At 56.8% G+C, this 16,878-nt stretch overlaps 1 protein-coding gene across 3 annotated transcripts; it reads right to left on the reverse strand.

Annotated features, from left to right (window-relative positions):
* Window positions 1-1,349: 1,349 nt before the first annotated feature.
* Window positions 1,350-16,695, reverse strand: LOC138813991 (relA-associated inhibitor-like). 3 transcript variants are annotated; one of them, XM_070002686.1, is made up of 13 exons: window positions 16,677-16,695; window positions 9,234-9,312; window positions 9,006-9,148; window positions 7,638-8,145; window positions 7,451-7,549; window positions 7,265-7,356; window positions 6,512-6,968; window positions 4,849-5,309; window positions 4,136-4,267; window positions 3,891-4,024; window positions 3,564-3,730; window positions 2,358-2,557; window positions 1,350-1,890 (listed from the first exon to the last, which is right to left on the reverse strand). In XM_070002686.1, exons 2-13 carry the CDS (start codon window positions 9,286-9,288, stop codon window positions 1,852-1,854), a joined length of 2,487 nt encoding a protein of 828 aa, XP_069858787.1. In that variant the 5' UTR covers window positions 9,289-9,312; window positions 16,677-16,695; the 3' UTR covers window positions 1,350-1,851. The 3 variants fall into 3 exon arrangements, with proteins under 3 accessions (XP_069858787.1, XP_069858768.1, XP_069858777.1); XM_070002667.1 differs by lacking the exon at window positions 16,677-16,695 and adding an exon at window positions 14,889-14,963; XM_070002676.1 differs by lacking the exon at window positions 16,677-16,695 and adding an exon at window positions 12,558-12,655.
* Between the last annotated feature and the right edge of the window lie 183 nt (window positions 16,696-16,878).

A 16,878-nucleotide genomic window follows, 5' to 3' on the forward strand; every position in this document is an offset into this window, starting at 1 on the left:
GCGCAAGCCACAGTACAGGTACAAAAACAGAAGGAAAAAAACCTCACAAGTGGTGGGAATCTACATTAACAGGCTCCAGTAAGGCCAGGATAGTGAAGAGTATTATTATTGTATTGTTTAGGCTTCATCATGGTTTATAAATCATGTGTTTGAGAGCTAGAGGTACAGCTTAGAAGTAGGGCATGTTTCAACACACACAAGGACCTGATTTCCTTTTTTTTTTTTTTTTTTGGTCAGTTGTGGGGCTTCAACTCTGGGCCTGGGTGCTGTCCCTCAGCTCTTCAGCTCAAGGTGAGCATTCTACCACTTGAACCATAGTGCCACATCCAGTTTTCTGGTTGGTGATTGAAAGGACTCTCATGGACTTTTCTGCCTGGGCTGGCTTTGAACTGGGATCCTCAGATCTCAGCCTCCTGAGTACCTAGGATTACAGGCATGAGCCACAGGTGCCCAGTTCTGATTTCCATCTTAATGGCATGGTAGTGCATGCCTGGAATACCAGCGCAGGAAGATCCAGGTTCAAAGTCAGCTCTGGTAAAGTATCAAAAGCCAAAAAAAAAAGGGGGGGGCTGGGGACTTGGCTGTCATGGTATTTACTTTGCATGCTACAGGAATTGGGTTCTATTCCTGATACTGCAGAGGAAGAGGGAGGGATGGGAGTAAGAGCCACTGGGACAAGGAATGTAAAGAATTTGGTTCCAGAAGCTGGAAAGGCAAGGAAACTTCCTAGGAAGCACCGCCCTGCCAGGCCTGCCAAGGTTTTGGTTTCAGCCTGTGCTGAAACTGTAAACCTCTTACCTTCACAACTGTGGGAAATAAACATGTTGTTCTAAGCCAGGGAGCTTGAGGCCATTTATTACAGCTGCACAGGAAATGAACAAGCCTCCTATCCTACCTCTGTGGCTCCACCTACCCTGCCTAAAATTTTCCATGATGTTCTTCACCTTTGGAGAACCAGGTGTGGTGTACATGTGTGTAATTCCAGCTACTTTGGAAGATCTGAGGAGCTTGGTTCAAACCAATTAATGGCAGTAAAGTCTGTGATACTTTTATCTCCAATTAACCATCAAAAAGCAGGAAATGGAGCTGTGGCTCAAGTGATAGAGCTCCAGCCTTGAGCCAAAAAATGAAAGGACTGTACTCAGGTCCTGACTTCAAGCCCCAGTACCTGCAAAAAATAAATAATAATAGCAATAATAATAAAGACTGGTTTGCTAAGGTCTGAGGCTGTATCTCAGTGGATCCCATCCCCATGACTTCCAAAAATCAAGAATGAAAAAAAGGAATGGTTTGCTAATGCTGAACATTTGTACAGTTAGAACAGAATCAAAACGAGAAGTCAGTTTCTGTGCAAACTACCTTTATTTATATAAAGAAAAAAAATCCTCACGTTGTTCAAAAGCCAGCATTTCATAATGGCACTTAACTGGGGAGATGTGGGGTGGGGATAGTTGGCCTCACCCCAGTCCTCACAGAGACCATGCTGGTGGAGATGGGATGGTCGTGGGGACTCCCAGGGAAATCAGGTGGCTGGTCCCATTCCCACGCTCAGCGGGGAGGTGGGAGGCCACACGCAGTAGCTGTAAGAGGCACTTATGGACAGGATCTAATTTGGCAAATGTGGGCGGGGTTCGCAGCCCCGCCCCCTGCACCTCCTCGGGATGAGGCAGGTTCCTAAAGTTAGGGCTGGGGTTCTCCTTCTCCCGGTGCTTCTGGTAGAACTGGAGGTCAGGACCGAACCCCTGCGGGGCTAGGGGTACAGGTGCACGCGGCAGTAATTGCAGGGGCGAGAGGTCAGGAGCAAAGGCAGTCCGGCTAGCTTGTCTCCACGGGAAACGTCCTTCTGTCCCGTTAGACTTTATTCCTCTGGGGCTTCACCCTGGGGAAGAGCTGGGGGAAGCCGATCTTCAGACACCAGGAGCTCCCAGACCCTCACTGGCCTCTCAATCACCCAACCAGACAGGTAATCCCGCCCCCGGGCCACGCCCCCGACCAATGGCACATCTAATTAGCACGAACCAGTCAATGGCCAAGAAGGCAGTACCGGTCTAGAGAAAGACTGACCATCAACCAATCAACAGCCAGGAAGGCAATATCATTTCCCGCCCCTCACTGAAGTGGGCGTTCCCTTTCCACCTCACGACCAATGACCCCTTTCACTCAATAATGAGCTGCCCTCCCCGCCTCTCTTTTTTTTTTTCTTTTGCAGTACTGAGGCGGAATCCAGGATGTCGGACACGCCAGGCGAAGTCTTTACTAACTGCATGCCCAGCCCGCCCTCCCTCGTTTCTGGATGGCATCTGCAGCCAGCTGCTGTCAGGAGCCTCCTCCCCGCCAAGATCTCCTCCCAAGCTCACCCCGAAGTAGTTCCTGGGCACGTAGCCCTCCTGGCCGTGCAGCGCTGCCCACCACCAGTCGGTCTCCTCGGGCCCGTCCCGCCGCAGCACGGTGACTGACTCGCCCTCTCGGAAGGACAGCTCGTCCCCGAACTCGGCGCTGTAGTCCCAGAGGGCGTACACAGCCCCGTTGTGCATCAACCCCATGTTCTGCTCCACGTCTGAAAATACATGGCGGGGATGTGAGAGCCTGCCTGGAGGTCCGGGAACAGAAACTGGGCCAAGTCCACTCAGGGGATGGGACCAGGGACCATGTCAGCCCAGTAAGGGGAGGAGCCCTTGCTTTTGTCAATGCTCCCCCACTTTTACCCCGTTAAATTTCTACAGATTATGGCTCAAACCCATCATCCTAGCTACTCAGGAGGCTGAGATCTGAGGATCGCAGTTCAAAGATAGCCCGGGAAGGAAAATCCTGAGATTTTTGTTTTGTCGGTCGTGGGACTTGGACTCTGGGCCTGGGCGCTGTCCCTCAGCTCTTCAGCTCACGGCTAGCGCTCTACCACTTGAGCCACTTCCGGCTTTTTTCTTTTTTGCTTATGTGGTGCTGAGGAATCGAACCCAAGGCCTCATGCATGCAAGGCAAGCGCTCTACCACTGAGCCACCTTCCCAGCCCATCCTATGAGATTTAGATCTCCAATTAACCAAGAGAAAACCAGAAGTAGAGCTGTGGTTCAAAGTGGTTAAGGGCTAGCCTTGAGCAGAAGAGCTCAGGGACAGCACCCAGGCCCTAAATTCAAGCCCCATGACCAATCATCATCATCATCATCATCATCATCATCATCATCATCATCATCATCTACAGTGCACATGCAGAAGAGGCTCTATGCACAATTCTCTAGGTGTAATCTATGTTGTCTCTCCCATCTGAGACCCCATTGATGCAGCTGGCCTCTGGAGAGATGAGGTACGACTCGGGTCTTTTTACAAGCCCCTTCCCCAGCAGCGTAGCCTGCTCACTTGCCAGTTGTGTGCAATACTGACATTCCCACCTGCCCAGCCCGGTACTACCAGGTTGATGGTCCATTTGGAATCTACGACTTCCCACCCGGCAGGTGAGAAAGGGCCCAGCGGCACCATCTCCCTCACACCGTGTCCATCTACAGGTGTCCAGTCCCGCCCCCACCCGCTTCCGCCCGCCAGGTGGGCGCCCCAGCCCAGCCGCGCACCTGCCAGGTAGGTGGCGCAGTCGGCATAGCCCTCGCGGTAGGGGTCGCACTTCTCGATGGCGGTGGCACCGTCGCTGAGCGTGGTGGCGAAGATGGCGGCGCCGTGCTGCACCAGCGCGGTGCAGATGGCCGTGTCGTTGCAGGAGGCCGCACAGTGCAAGGGGGTCCTGGGCAGCAGGGGGGAGAGGGGGGAGAAGGAGGAACTCCTGAGACCTCGGCCCCGCCCACCTTCCCCAGCCCCCGCCCACCTGCACCTGGTCCCGCCCACCCGGCCCCACCCCACCCACCTACACCGGCCCCGCCCACCCCGGGCGCATGCGCACTCACCAGCCGTGGCTGTCCGGGGAGTTGACGTTGGCACCTGCGGCGATGAGGAAGTCCACGATGGGGTAGTTGGCGCCGCAGATGGCATTGTGCAGGGCAGTGATGCCCTCCTCGTTGGGCTGGCTGGGATCGTTCATCTGGGAGGACCGGAAAGATCGAGCCTCAGTCCTCCACCTGTCATCTCCCCTCCTGGCCAAAGCCTCAGCCCTGCGCCTGTCACTTCCCCTCCCCTCCAAAGGCCCCCTCACCTCCTTCACTGCCTGCTGCACCACGTCCAGCTCCCCGGTCAGCGCTGCGTCCAGCAGCAGCACCAGTGGGTTGAGGCGAGCGCGCCGGGCCTTGCGTGGGGACCCCACCTTCCGCAGCACGGAGCGCATCTCCTGCGGGGTGGGGGGGGAGGCAAGTTGGGAGACTGACTCCAGCCACTACGAGGGTCTACCAGTACTGCAAGCTCATGCTTGAAAGGGAATCGGCAGGCCAGGCATGTGGCCCAGGTGGTAGAGCACTTGCCTAGCAAATAGAAGTCCCAGAATTACCCCCCACCCCCCACCCCCCAAAAAGAAGGAATCGCATCACTCTCTGCGCTAGTACTGGGGTTGGAACTCAGACCCTATGGCGTTTGTCCCTGAGCTCTTTCCACTCAAGGCTAGCACTCTACCACTTGAATCACAGGGTCTCATGGACTTTCCTGCCTGGGCTGGCTTCCAACCACAATCCTCAGATCTCAGCCTTCTGAGTAGCTAGGATTACAGGCATGAGCCACCAGTGCCCAGCATATTTTCCTGCCTGGGGAGGGGGCATATTAGACCACAAGGGCTGCTTTGGGCTGTCCTTAGGCTGTCTTCCAGCACCTCTGGCTGTTACTCAAAGAAAAACAGTTCAGGGAGTGTAATTAGTTGTACACTGGAGGTTTCTTTGCTATAGCTAGATGTTAGAACACGTCTTTATTCCTATTACGTACCATGCTTGGTGGCTGCTCTGGTGGGCTGCTCTGGGGTGGGGCTGGGGGTGGGATGGGAGCTGGTGGAGCAGGAGCAGGGGGCCCTGCCCTGCCTTCAGATCCCTCTGTGATGGGGGTCAGCTCTGGCTCTGGGCCCCCAGGCCCTGGCCCACTGTGCCGGTGGAAGAGACGGTTGATGATCTGCTGATACTGCTTCTTGTGGGTGGGGGGCAGGGCCACAGCGGGGCTCTGCTCCATGGAGCCCCTGCGCTTGAGCGGCCGAGGAATCTCAGCCAGGACACGCGCCACCTCCTCCAGCTCAGGTACCGACTGTGCCTCGGGTGGCAGTGCTGGCTGCAGCCTTGTGGGGCTGAGGGGCCGAGTCACAGTGCCTTCCTCTCCATCTCCAGCCTCCAGCACGGGTGGCAGCAGACCCTCAAGCTCCGGCTCAGGCTCGAGCTCCGTGGGGGGCTTGAGGAGGCCTAGCAGGAGCAAGAGCACCATCAGAAAATGAACCCTCCAGAAGTCCCCCAGGACTCTGCAAAACTTTCAGGGCCTACAACCAGTATTGCTGCTGTGCGACCTCAGGGGCATTCCTTGCCCTCTCTAGACTTCACTTTCCCTTGGCTGTGAATAATATACAGTTAGGATAACAACCATGTACTGAGCACTTAGGATGTACTTGGTGCTTTACATGCTGTTTTTTTTTTCTTCTTTCCTTATTCATTTTTGAGATAGGCATCTTATTATGTAGCCCAAGATGGCCTTGAATTTGTGATCTTTCTGTTTCCACTTCCTGATGCCAGGATTATAGGCATGTATCACCATGCCTGGTTTATCTCCCCTCCTCCCCCCAGCAGTGTTTCTAAAACAGGAGCAAGTAATCATCATCTTCCTCCTCCTCCTCCTCATCACTCTTGGCCCAGGTTCTCATAATCCTTCAAGGCAATGATCATGACTGTCCCATACAAATGGGTGCAGAGGCTCAGCTAGGTTAGGTAATTTATCCTGAGTCACACAGCAAGCCCATGGTTAGAGACTCAAGCCTCCAATGGTTTCACACTACAATTTATTAACTATTCTAATTAATATAACCATTGAGCCGGGCGCTGGTGGCTCACGCCTGTAATCCTAGCTACTCAGGAGGCTGAGATCTGAGGATCGCGGTTCAAAGCCAGCCCGGGCAGGAAAGACCGTGAGACTCCTATCTCCAATAAACCACCAGAAAACCGGAAGTGGCGCTGTAGCTCAAGTGGTAGAGCGCTCGCCTTGAGCTGGAGAGCTGAGGGACAGCGCCCAGGCCCAGAGTTCAAGCCCCATGACCGACAAAAAAAATAAAAAATAAATAAAAAAAAGATATAACCATTGAGAGCTTCCTAGGCATTAGGCTCTACTTTCAGGGCTTGATATAGTTTTAGTATCATACTCCAATATGATACTTTCTATCACCATTTACCTTTTACACTCAAGAATATGGAGGCTCAGAGAGGCTAAGTGACCTGCCTGAGGTCACACAGGATGGAACCAGTCAGTCTAGCTGCAGAATCCCTGTTTAACTATTGCCTACTCCTGTCGCACCTCATCTGGCCTCACTCTCTGCAGGAGGCTGGCTGTGATGGCTACCCCAGCCACTCTGCCCTGCCACCCTCCATCCAGCCCTCTGGTGCCCCCTTTGCCAACTTACCTTCATTCCCTGGGGGCCAGGTCTGTTGGGGAAGCTGGGGGGTTGTAGTTGGGGGCTGGGCGGGGGGCTGAGGCTGGGGTGGCACCTGGGGCTGCGGTTGGGGATGGACTTGGGGCTGTGGGGGCGGCTGGGGCTGGGTAGGCAGCTTCGGAGGAGGTGCTCGGGGGAAGACAGGGGATCCAGGGAACACATTCCTACTGGCCCCGTGCTCCCAGAAGGCATTTTGTAGCTTGAATATCATGCTGAGGGGGATGGGGCGCTGGCGCGGGGCGTTGCGAGGCTGGGGGGCGGAGGGGGGCATGGGGATGCGGCTGACGGGCTGCCAGCTGCGGGGCAGGGTCCCCGAGGGCCCTGCAGAGCCCAGGGAGCGGCGGTAGCTGCCTACATCGGAGCGCCGGTCGCTGGCCAGAGGGGAGACTTTGTAATTGCGGGGCAGGGTGGCGCTAGTAAGGTTGTCCTAGGGAAGAGAAAAAAAGGAGGGAAGGTAGAAGAGGCTCAGGTGGGACAGAGGGAGAGGCAAAGGTGAGAAGCGGGGGAAGAGGTGAGGGAAACGCGAGGATGAAGACAGAGGGTCCAGGAGGGGCAGAAATCCAAGAGAAAGCGCGCGGAGAAGGACTTCTAAGAGCCCCGCCCCGCCAAACCACGCCCTCTTCACTGGCGTAACCACGCCCCCAGTGTCTGGCCCAATCCGCTGGCAGAACCACGCCCACCTCGCTGGCACGGCCCCGCCCACGCTCAAGCCCCGCCCCTGACCTTGCCAGCCGCCCCCAACCCGTCCAGGCTGCTCTCTCTCCAGGGCAACAGCTGCAGGCCAGGTGAGGAGGGCCGCGAGAAGACGTCCAGGCCTGCGGGGTAGGGGGTGGGAGGAAGCATTAGGACGGGGTGGAGTGAGGGGTGCGGGGGTCTCCCCTCCAGGTCCCCCACTCTCTTATCACTCACGTTCATAGCTGGCTGTTTGCGAAGATTTCTTCTCGTAAGCCACGTCCAGATCGGACTCATTCCAGGCTTTTGGGGTGCGCCGGCGCAAGGTCAGGTCATCTGAGGGCATTTTGCGCGTGAAGATACTGGCCCCGGCCCCCCCAGATCGCCCCCGTACCCCGCCGCCCAAGTGCAGGGTGCAGCTCACCTTGCGCGCGCAGGGGCGGGGCGAAGGCGCTGCCGCCCGCGCCCAGCAGGGCGCTCCCGAAGGCCGGCACGTCGTAGGCGGAGGCCGGGGGGCGTGGGGAAGGCCCCCGCTCCGGAAAGAAAGCCTGGGGACCCTCGGCCAGAGGGCTGCCGCGCGGAGAGCCCGCGCGGCCCAGGAAGTCGAAGGGAGTGGGGGGACCTTGCTGGCGGAGGGGGCCTGACCCAGGCCGCGGGGAGGGCGCACGGCCAAGCGGGCTGCCCGCTCCCTCGAAGGCGCGGGACCGCGGCGAGGGCGCGCGATCCAGGCTGCCGTAGGCGTCCGGCTGCAGGTACAGCGGGGTGCGTGGCGATGACGGCCGGGTTTTGGGGGACAGCGGGCTGTAGGGATGTAGGGACGGGGCACTCTCGGAGCGCCCGAACGGGGCATCTGCATTGTCGGTGGCTGTCTTCCGGGGGGACCCTCGGCTGCCGAAAGGCTCGGAGACCGGGCTGGAGCTGTATCGGGGCATCTGCGGGGAGGCAGGGGGGTTGGGGTCAAAGGGGACATTAGTGAAGGAAATCATAAGCAGTTATTGAAGGTCAATCCAGAGGTGTTGGTTCAGGGTAAGATGGGAGGCAGTGAGCCCAGTGAAAGGATGTTGATGCTAGCCTGTCACCATGGTCTCCTTTGGGTGACTTAGGAAAAGGCCCCTGGGGAGGTAGAGATAGGAGGGCCACAGCTGGAAGCTAGCAGGATTAAAAACAAACAAAAAAGATGTTATGGAGACCCTATCTCAAAACAAAACAAAAAAGCCCATCGCTCATGGCCTGTAATCCTAGCTACTCAGGAGGATGGAATCTGAGGACTGCTGTTTGAAGCCAGCCTATGTTGAAAAAGTCTGTGAGACTCTTATCTCCAATTAGCAGCGAAAAGCTGGAAGTAGAGGTGAGACTCAAGTCGTTGAGCACTAGCCTTGAGTGGAAAAAAACCAAGCAAGAGGGCAAGGCCCTGAATTCCAGCCCCAGCGCTGGCACAAAACAACAATGACAAAACTCATTGCTGTAATTCCAGCTATTCGGGAAGGGGGGGACAGGAAAAAGGATGACATTCTGAGGTTTCCCCAGAGCAAAAGCTCAGAAAAATAAAACAATAAAGCTCTGGGGGTTATGTCTCAAGTGGTAGAGCACTTTAAGGTCCTAAGTTCAAACCCAGTACTATCAAAAGAAACAAAAAGAAGTAAGGGAGACTTTTCTTCTTAAATGTCCTCCTCCACCGATTCCCTCTTTGAGCAGCCCACAAATCTGCCCTCAAGAACAGGACACAGATCTGCCTAAGATGGCCTGAGTCATGAGAAGCAGGCCCTGGGGTCAGGACGGGGATCAGGCTCACCCTAGGGGAGACTCCGGCCTGGGGGCCAGGAGGTGCAGGTGAGTCTGACCACAGGGACTCCAGCTGCTTGGTCAGTTCGTCCACCTTGGCCGCCGCCGTGTCCAGCTCCATCTGCTTTAGATCCATGTGTTTCATGGCCAGCGCTGGTCGGGCGGGCAGGAGTGAGGGTCAGGACCACGCCTCCCGGAGGGCCCTGCCCCTCAGGCCCCGCCCCCTGCCCCAGCTCACACTGGAAGTTCAGGTCCAGAAGGTCCCGCGCTCTCTGGAACGCCTCGCTGTCCATGGTGCCAGGCCGGAGCAGGGGCGCCTGAGAGGTGTGTGGGGGGGGGATCATCTCAGATTCTGGACCCCACCCGTGGGAAATGCGCGGCAGGGGGGAGAGGAGCAAGACTGCCCCTACCTGCCCCTAGAAATGCTTTGCTTCAAGGAAATTGCAAGTCCTTCAAACTTTTGTCCATACATAACCTACAAGACCCAAACCCTTTTGAGAAGGCTCCACAGAGCTTCACCCCCTTCCTCAGATCTCAGCTTTCACTGAATGCCTCCTAGGGGTCAAGGGATACTGTCAAAGGCTGGAGGGCATTTTAAAACATAATAGTTGGAAGTGGCGCTGTGGCTCAAGTGGTAGAGCACTAGCCTTGAGCTGAAGAGCTGAGGGACAGCACCCAGGCCCAGAGTTCAAGCCCCACGACCGACCAAAAAAAAAAAAACAACATAATAGTTGTGCATTTCACTTGGAGTATAATGCAATTTTAAAAACAAAAACAAGAACCACTATGGCATGCTGGGACATTACCTTCTAGGACCATATTAAGTGCTTTGTAGTCAGTCATGGTCAAAACCTCTCTAACAGGCATGAAAGTTAAAGCTCAGCAACGTCTGTGCCAAGATCTCACTCGTGCCTGGCATGGTGGCACATGCCTGCGGGCCCAGCTACTCAAGAAGCAAAGGAAGGGGCTGGGAAGGGACTCAGTAGTAGAGTGCTTGCCTTGTAAGCATGAGGCCCTGGGTTCAATTCCTCAGCACCACATAAGCAGAAAAAGCCGGAAGTAGCGCTGTGGCTCAAGTGGTAGAGCGCTAGCCTTGAGCTGAAGAGCTGAGGGACAGTGCCCAGGCCCTGAGTTCAAGCCCCTCGGCGACAGAAGAAGAAGAGAAAGAGGAAGAAGAAGAGGAAGAAGAAGACGAAGAAGAGGAAGAAGAAGAGGAAGAAGAAGAGGAAGAAGAGGAAGAAGAAGAGGAAGAAGAGGAAGAGGAAGAAGAAGAAGAAGAAGAAGAAGAAGAAGAAGAAGAAGAAGAAGAAGAAGAAGAAGAAGAAGAAGGAGAAGAAGAAGAAGAAGAAGAAGAAGAAGAAGAAGAAGAAGAAGAAGAAGAAGAAGAAGAAGAAGAAGGAGAAGAAGAAGAAGAAGAAGAAGAAGAAGAAGAAGAAGAAGAAGAAAAGGAAGGAGGATCAGAGCCAAGGCCTCTTCGGATCAAGTAGGGAGAATTTGGAAAGTAAAAGCAAAAAGGGGCGTGGCTCGCTCAGCCAGCCGGAAGGGGCGTGGCTTGCCAACCCCAGAGTTGAGTCTCTTGAGTTTCACACCTAGATGGGACCTAACTTGTTTTCTTCTTCATTGTCTCTACCAGGCTGGAGGCTTGGCTCACAGGGACACATGGTTTGAAGGAGGAATATGGCGGCTGGGGCCGGATCAGCAGCTGTGGTCACCAGCCTAGCAGGAAGGAGGGAGCCTTCCCTCTCCTGGGGAACCAGTCAAGCCAGCACCAACCACGTCCCCATGGCAGCCGCCACGCCCGCTCGTGCTGTCACCCTCCTGACTACACCGACCTCGGATTTGGCAGTACGAGCGTGGGCAGCAGGCTGGGTGGAACGTGTTGATACTGGCCTCTTGTCTAGAGGCCACAAGATCAGAACCTGTTGGGGCTGATGGCTCATTTGGGTGTATTGGGAGTGTGTGACCTTGGGTGATGAGTCCTCTCCACTCCTGAGGCCTCAGTTTCCCCACATTAGAAGGACGCAAACTAGCTACTGGGGGAGGGAGGCTCTTCAACTTGTATTGCAATGAGCCCCCATCCTGAAATTGTAAGGGCGTGAGACTCTGGGACTCCTCAGCTTGAGAGTCTACAGGTAGTGGGTCCAAGATTCTATCTTTGGAACATTCTAGAATTTTCTAATTTAGTTGGTGTATTAGTCTGTTTTCCTGCCCTTTCTTCACTTTGTATCCAACCCAAGTTCCCACCACCCTGGAAGCTCAGAGAAGGGAGCAAGTAGCTCAATGAATGAGCCAGACTTTTGTTTTGTTTTTTTTGGGTCCGGTCGTGGGCCTGAACTCTGGGCCTAGGCACTGTCCCTCAGCTCTTCAGCTCAAGGCTAGCGTTCTACTACTTGAGGCACAATGCCACTTCCGGCTTTTTTCTGCTTTTGTGGTGCTGAGGAATCGAACCCAGGGCCTCTGGCATGCAAGGCAAGCGCTCTACCACTGAGCCACCTTCCCAGCCCCTGAGCCAGACTTTTGAGAGTCATGTTTGGCAGTACCCTTGGCAGATCTGACCAGTGTACCTCAGTTTCCTAACCTATAAAATGAGAATGGTCCAGCAGCTCACTTCATAGAACTATTGTGAACATACATAGGGTTTAATTCTTTTTTTCTTTTCTTTTTTTTTTCTTTTTGCTTATGTGGTGCTGAGGAATCGAACCCAGGGCCTCATGCATGCAAGGCAAGCACTCTACCCCTGAGCCACCTTCCCAGCCCCGGGTTTAATTCTTTTTGAAAAGTAAAGCCTCAGAAAGTGGAGGCTAAGGGCCAGGTGGGGTGGTGCATGTCTGTAATCCCAGCCCTTGGAAACCCTAGGCAGGAAGATTGAGTTCAAGGCCAGTCCTGGTGTACATAATGAGACTGTCTCAAAAATCCACCAAAGAAAGTAGAAATTAAAACTCAGGGCTTTAAACTGGGCGTAGTAAGCCGGAAACTGGTCGTGGTAAGCCAGACGCCAGTGGCTCAAGTCTGTAATCCTAGCTACTCCGGAGGCTGAGATGTGAGGATCACAGTTCAAAGCCAGCCTACACAGGAAAGTCTGAGACGCTTATCTCCAATAAACCGCTAGAAAACTGGAAGTGGCCCTGTGGCTCAAGCGGTAGAGTGCTGGCCTTGAGCTGAAGAGTTGAGGGACAGCGCCCAGGCCTAGAGTTCAAGCCCCATGACCGCCAAAAAATAAAATAAACTGGACATGGTGGCTCACCCCTGTAATCCCAGCTACAGCGGAGGTAAAGATCAGGAGGCTGAGGCCAGTTAATGAGGACCCCCCCCCCCAATTTCAATCAACAGCAGGTATGGCACTCCATGTCTGTCATTCCGGCTGTAGGAGACATAGGTAAGTGGATTGAGGTCCTGAGGCTAGCCTGGGCATAAACTCTGAAATCTTAATTGAAAAATAACACCCCGACGGGACCACCAGGGGGCGCCGGGGTCCCCGCGGGGCGGGATGGGGCGGGGCGATTGCAGCCCCTGAGCTCAGGCCCAGGGAATGTGTGGCGGGTCTGGGCAGGTGCGGGCCTACCTGGGCGGGGCGCGAGGGCGGGGATCGGGGGTGGCGTAGGCCGCGTCGGTTCCCAGGCTTCTTCAGCCCAAGTCCTCTTCCCTGGGATCCCTTCTGACTTCTGTCCACCCCCTTGGGGTCCCCTCTTTTGCCTCACCTAATCTGGGGGGGAGGGGTAAGGATCCCCATGGGCTTCCTGGAGGAGTCATCCTCCTCCTAAGGAACCAGATCAAGTCCTAAGGCTAGGCCGAGAACACCCATGTTGGATTCCCGCAGCTCTGTGGGTTACTCTGTGGCTGGGAGAGGTCCCCACCTTCTCTGGGACTCTATTTCCCCTGTGTGGACAGCTATGGGATGAGCTGGCGACTTCCCCGCCCCGGGGCTGAACCTCTTGCTTTGGACTGGTTATGTGTGTTTCTCGTTACCCCGGTTTCCACCTAACTACAATGGGGGAATGAGTACCTTCGCCTCCAGAGGTGTGTGGATTGAGTGACCTAATTTACATGCATGAAACGAAGTTCACACGTCCAGGATTCTTAATGACGCACCTTCCTCCACGGGTCATTAAGACAACACAAAGGTGAGGGTACACCACTCAAGGTCATTTTGCCCTCTGCTCCACCCCCACCCAAATAAAGGCTCCTTTCAGCTCTGCATGAGTTTTGAGGCTGGGAATCTCAAATCACTAGCTCCTTGGATCTCCAAAGCTTCCCTTCCCACATTCATCTCTGCGTTCTGGCCAGTGATCAATCATCTCCAAAACAACAACAAAAACTTGGGAGACCAGGGCAGGGAGCTCCATGGAAGATTCTAGACAGAAGCTGGCAAAAGCCCAAGATGTGGGTGATGTCTGTTTGCCAGCCTCAGTTTCCCCGCTGGTAGGAAGGAGTCGCTTCCCTGGGTCAGCAATCTCTATTGAAGGGAGAACTCATAGGCCGGTCTGGGGGGGGGGGCGGAGTCTGAGATGTCTTTGGGGATGCGGGTTGGAGTCCTGCCTACCTGCCAGACCTGATCCCTGGCATGGCCTGTGTTGGCGGTCACGGGTATTATTTTTAATTTCATCTCAGCCCGTCACTGAATGCCCTTCACACCCAGACATTCACAAACATCCCGGTCTCATCTCCTCGGGTCCCCGCTCCCTTTTTAATCCCCGACACATGACGCATAGGGGTGGAGGGATGCGGGGGAGAGAGGCCGGCCTGCCCCTGTCCTCCTCCAGCCTGAAGGACAGACACACACCTCCAGAATTAGCCTCTACCCCTCCCTTATCTCCCACAACAATTCAGGTCAGACAGATGGGCGTGGAGGTGACATTTCTCACCTCGGGGTCAGGCCCAGGAGCCTGGACGGGGGAGGTTCGGGAAATGTGGTGGGAGTGGATGACTCCCATCTCCCTTCGGGCCAGGGGATGGTTAGGAGGCCGAAACCTGGCCCTTAAACGCTGCTGCTGCTGCTGCTGCGTGGCCCTGCCAGCCTCAGTTTACCCCCTCCTCTGTGTGCCACGCACAAGTGCTCCACCACGCAAGCCTCCCGGGTCCCAACCTTGCCTTTCTAGAATTCTGCCTTAAGCTCTCAAGAATGACCTCTGCACACCCCCAGATTATTTGCCACCCCTGTGGGGGCAACACGAGGCCCCCGGGCCTCCGCCAGGGGGCGCTCGGGGGCGCCTCCCCCCCCCCCGCCTGCGCCTGGTTAAGCAGGTCTGACGCCCCGAGTTAATGACATGTTGGGGTTCGCTCAGTGGCACCGGGGAGGTAGGAAAGCTGTCCGGGTTCCTCACCTCCCCTTCTCCCCCCTTCCTCCCCCCCCCGCCTCCCGGAGCCGGAAAGCGGGGGAACTTGGTGGCAGAGCCTCCGGAGGGGCCCCCGGGACGTGTCCCCGCTCCGTCTCAAAGCCCCAAGTTCTGCTGTCCCCGCCCCACCCTCGGCTCTGACACCCCAGGCGGAGGCGGAGGACGGCGGCACAACCACCCGCTCCAGCCCCGCCACCATCTCTTCCCCCTAGATTCGGAGATCGGACACCCCAAAGTCACCCCAGGCAACTCAGACCCCCGAGAGCCCCCCAGCTCAAGGCCCTCTGCAATCCCAGCGCCAACGTCTCCCTGAGATCGGGGTACGGGGGGGGTCCCCAGTCCCTCATTCCAAGAACTCCGGCATTCGAGTCCCCTCCTCTTCCCCCCCCCCCCCCGCCCCGCTCTTCCCTCTACTCAGAAAATCAAGTTTCCAAGCTGCCTCTGCCCAAGTTCTGCCCCGGGACCCCGTGTCCGCGTCCCCGCCCTTTCCTCCCTAGGGTCGCGGTGTCAGGATGCTTGGGAGGGGAGGGGTCGCTGGACCCCCGGAGGGTGGAACTCACGGGTCCGGAGCAAATCCTGGCACCGGGGGGGCTTCCTCCGGCTCCGGCTCGGGCTCCAGCTGCGGGGCGCGGGGCGCGAGCGGGGCGGGGCAGGCGCCGGGAACAGGTTAGACGACGTGACGGGGCTGGAGGGAGGCGGGCCCGCAGGGGGCGGGGCCCGGGGCGGCCCGGGGCACCTTGGGACTTGTAGTCCCAGAGGGGGGCGGGCCACGCCCATGCACCGACATCTCTCACTCAGACACACACACACACACACCCTCCCCCCGAAGTCCATTTCACAGACGGGAAGAACGAGGCCCAGAACCTGGGAGCGACCCGGCCTGCGAGGCCCACGGGAGGAGCCGGATGCCGCCTTGTGGGGCTGCAGGATACTGGTACCTGAGCCCTTCCCCTCTCCGCCAGGCTCAGTTTCCCCTTTAATGAGGGAAGATGTGAAGCTCCATCCACCAAAGGGGTGTAAGATTGGAGGCTGACCCTTTCTAACCTTGGTAATCAATTGCACTTAGACAGTGAGCCTAACTCCTGGACGAGAGGAGGGACAGTTTGGATTGGGATGAAAGCCTCAGTGTGGCTGCCCAGCCCTGGGTACAGTAATGGCATTGACCCTTTTGCGCAAAAGTAAATTGCCTTGGGAGGAGGGGGCACCGGGGCAGAGAACTGGAGGCTGAGCCGGGCGCCGGTGGCTCCCGCCTGTCATCCTAGCTACTCAGGAGGCTGAGATCTGAGGATCACGGTTCAAATCCAGCCCGGGCAGAAAAGTCCGTGAGACTCTTCAACTAACGACCAAGCGCTAGAGCACCAGTTTTGAGTAAAAGAGATCAGGGGGCAGTGCCCAGGCCCCGAGTTCAAGACCCACGACACCCCCCCCCAAAAAAAGAAAAGATTGGAAGCTGGGGAAACGCCCCCTTCTAAGTGCTGAACTGCATCAGTCTCTCCTCGGCTCTCTGAGCCCCAACCAGGTTTGAGCGCTACAGAATATTCCAGCCAGAGCCCCACATCTGGGCTGGACAGCCGTCCCAGCAGCACCAGGGACGGGCGCCCAGCACCTTCCGGCCGGGGTCCTCCGGAGCCCGCGGGGACGGCTGCCGCCGACGGGGACGGGAACTGTCTGGAGATTCCCGGCGGAGAGGGCAGGTCCCCTCCCTCCTCTCTGGAAAGGGAGGGGCACCCCAATTCTGCAGTAGGATCCGAAATCTCGGCAGAAGCTGCGAGAAGCGGCTCTGACACACCGGCCAGGAATGCAGTCGAGTCACCCAGTCTCGCCGCCGTCCCGGGGCTCCACCCGCCGCCCCGCGGGGCGCAGCCACGGTGGGAAAAGGTTCGGGCGCGTCCCCGAACCCCCCCCCCCCGTCCACGTGCGGTTGTTTACACACGTCTGGGGACAGGGGAGGGGGCGATCTGGACTCCCACCCCCCGGCCCCTTCCTCGAAGCTACAGGGACGTTTCCTCCCGCAGGGGACTGGGTCCTCGGGGCGTCCCCGGAGCTCCGTTTGGTCCAAGATCCCAGCCCCTCCTACCCCGTAACCCTCCAAGGAGGTCGGCGCCTGGGTCCGAGGCTCCGCCCTCAACCCCACAGGCCCCGCCCCCTGCGTTTCCCGCTCCCGGAGAGTCGGGGAGCCCCGCCCCCGGGGGGGTACGGCGAGTCTTGGCGAAGGAATTCTCTATATTCCTCTATTTCACGACATCTCACTCAAGTGCTAAGTTTCCAAGGCTTCGGGGCCTCCACAGGGAGTGGGAAAAAAAGAACCGTAACGCCGAGGGCACAGCTCTGCCAGCCAGGATACTCACCTGGCTCTCCAAGAATTTCGGCCAAACCGACCTTCCTGTCTCTTTAAGAGATAGGGTCTATCAGTGACTGCCCCTTTAAGGCGGTGTCGGGGGCAAACTATGTGGTGCAGACTGTGGGTGTGACCCGTCGGGTCCTGGCGGAACTGTTTCTCTAGAGAGGCGGCGAGTCCGTTTCTCTCAGGACCAGACTTGGAGGCAGCGT

This window comes from Dipodomys merriami, unplaced genomic scaffold (genome assembly GCF_024711535.1).
Source record: "Dipodomys merriami isolate MVZ:Mamm:240054 unplaced genomic scaffold, mDipMer1.0.p SCAF_106, whole genome shotgun sequence".
In the NCBI taxonomy this organism is placed as follows: Eukaryota; Metazoa; Chordata; class Mammalia; order Rodentia; family Heteromyidae; genus Dipodomys; species Dipodomys merriami.

Coding starts and splice junctions, on each gene's coding strand:
- LOC138813991 (XM_070002686.1), bottom strand. CDS start 9,288: ATGGACAGCGAGGCGTTCCAGAGAGCGCGGGACCTTCTGGACCTGAAC. Junction 4,025..4,135: donor TGCAGCAGGCAGTGAAGGAG/GTGAGGGGGCCT, acceptor CGGTCCTCCCAG/ATGAACGATCCCAGCCAGCC. Junction 1,891..2,357: donor TGCCCAGGAACTACTTCGGG/GTGAGCTTGGGA, acceptor GGCTTCCCCCAG/CTCTTCCCCAGGGTGAAGCC.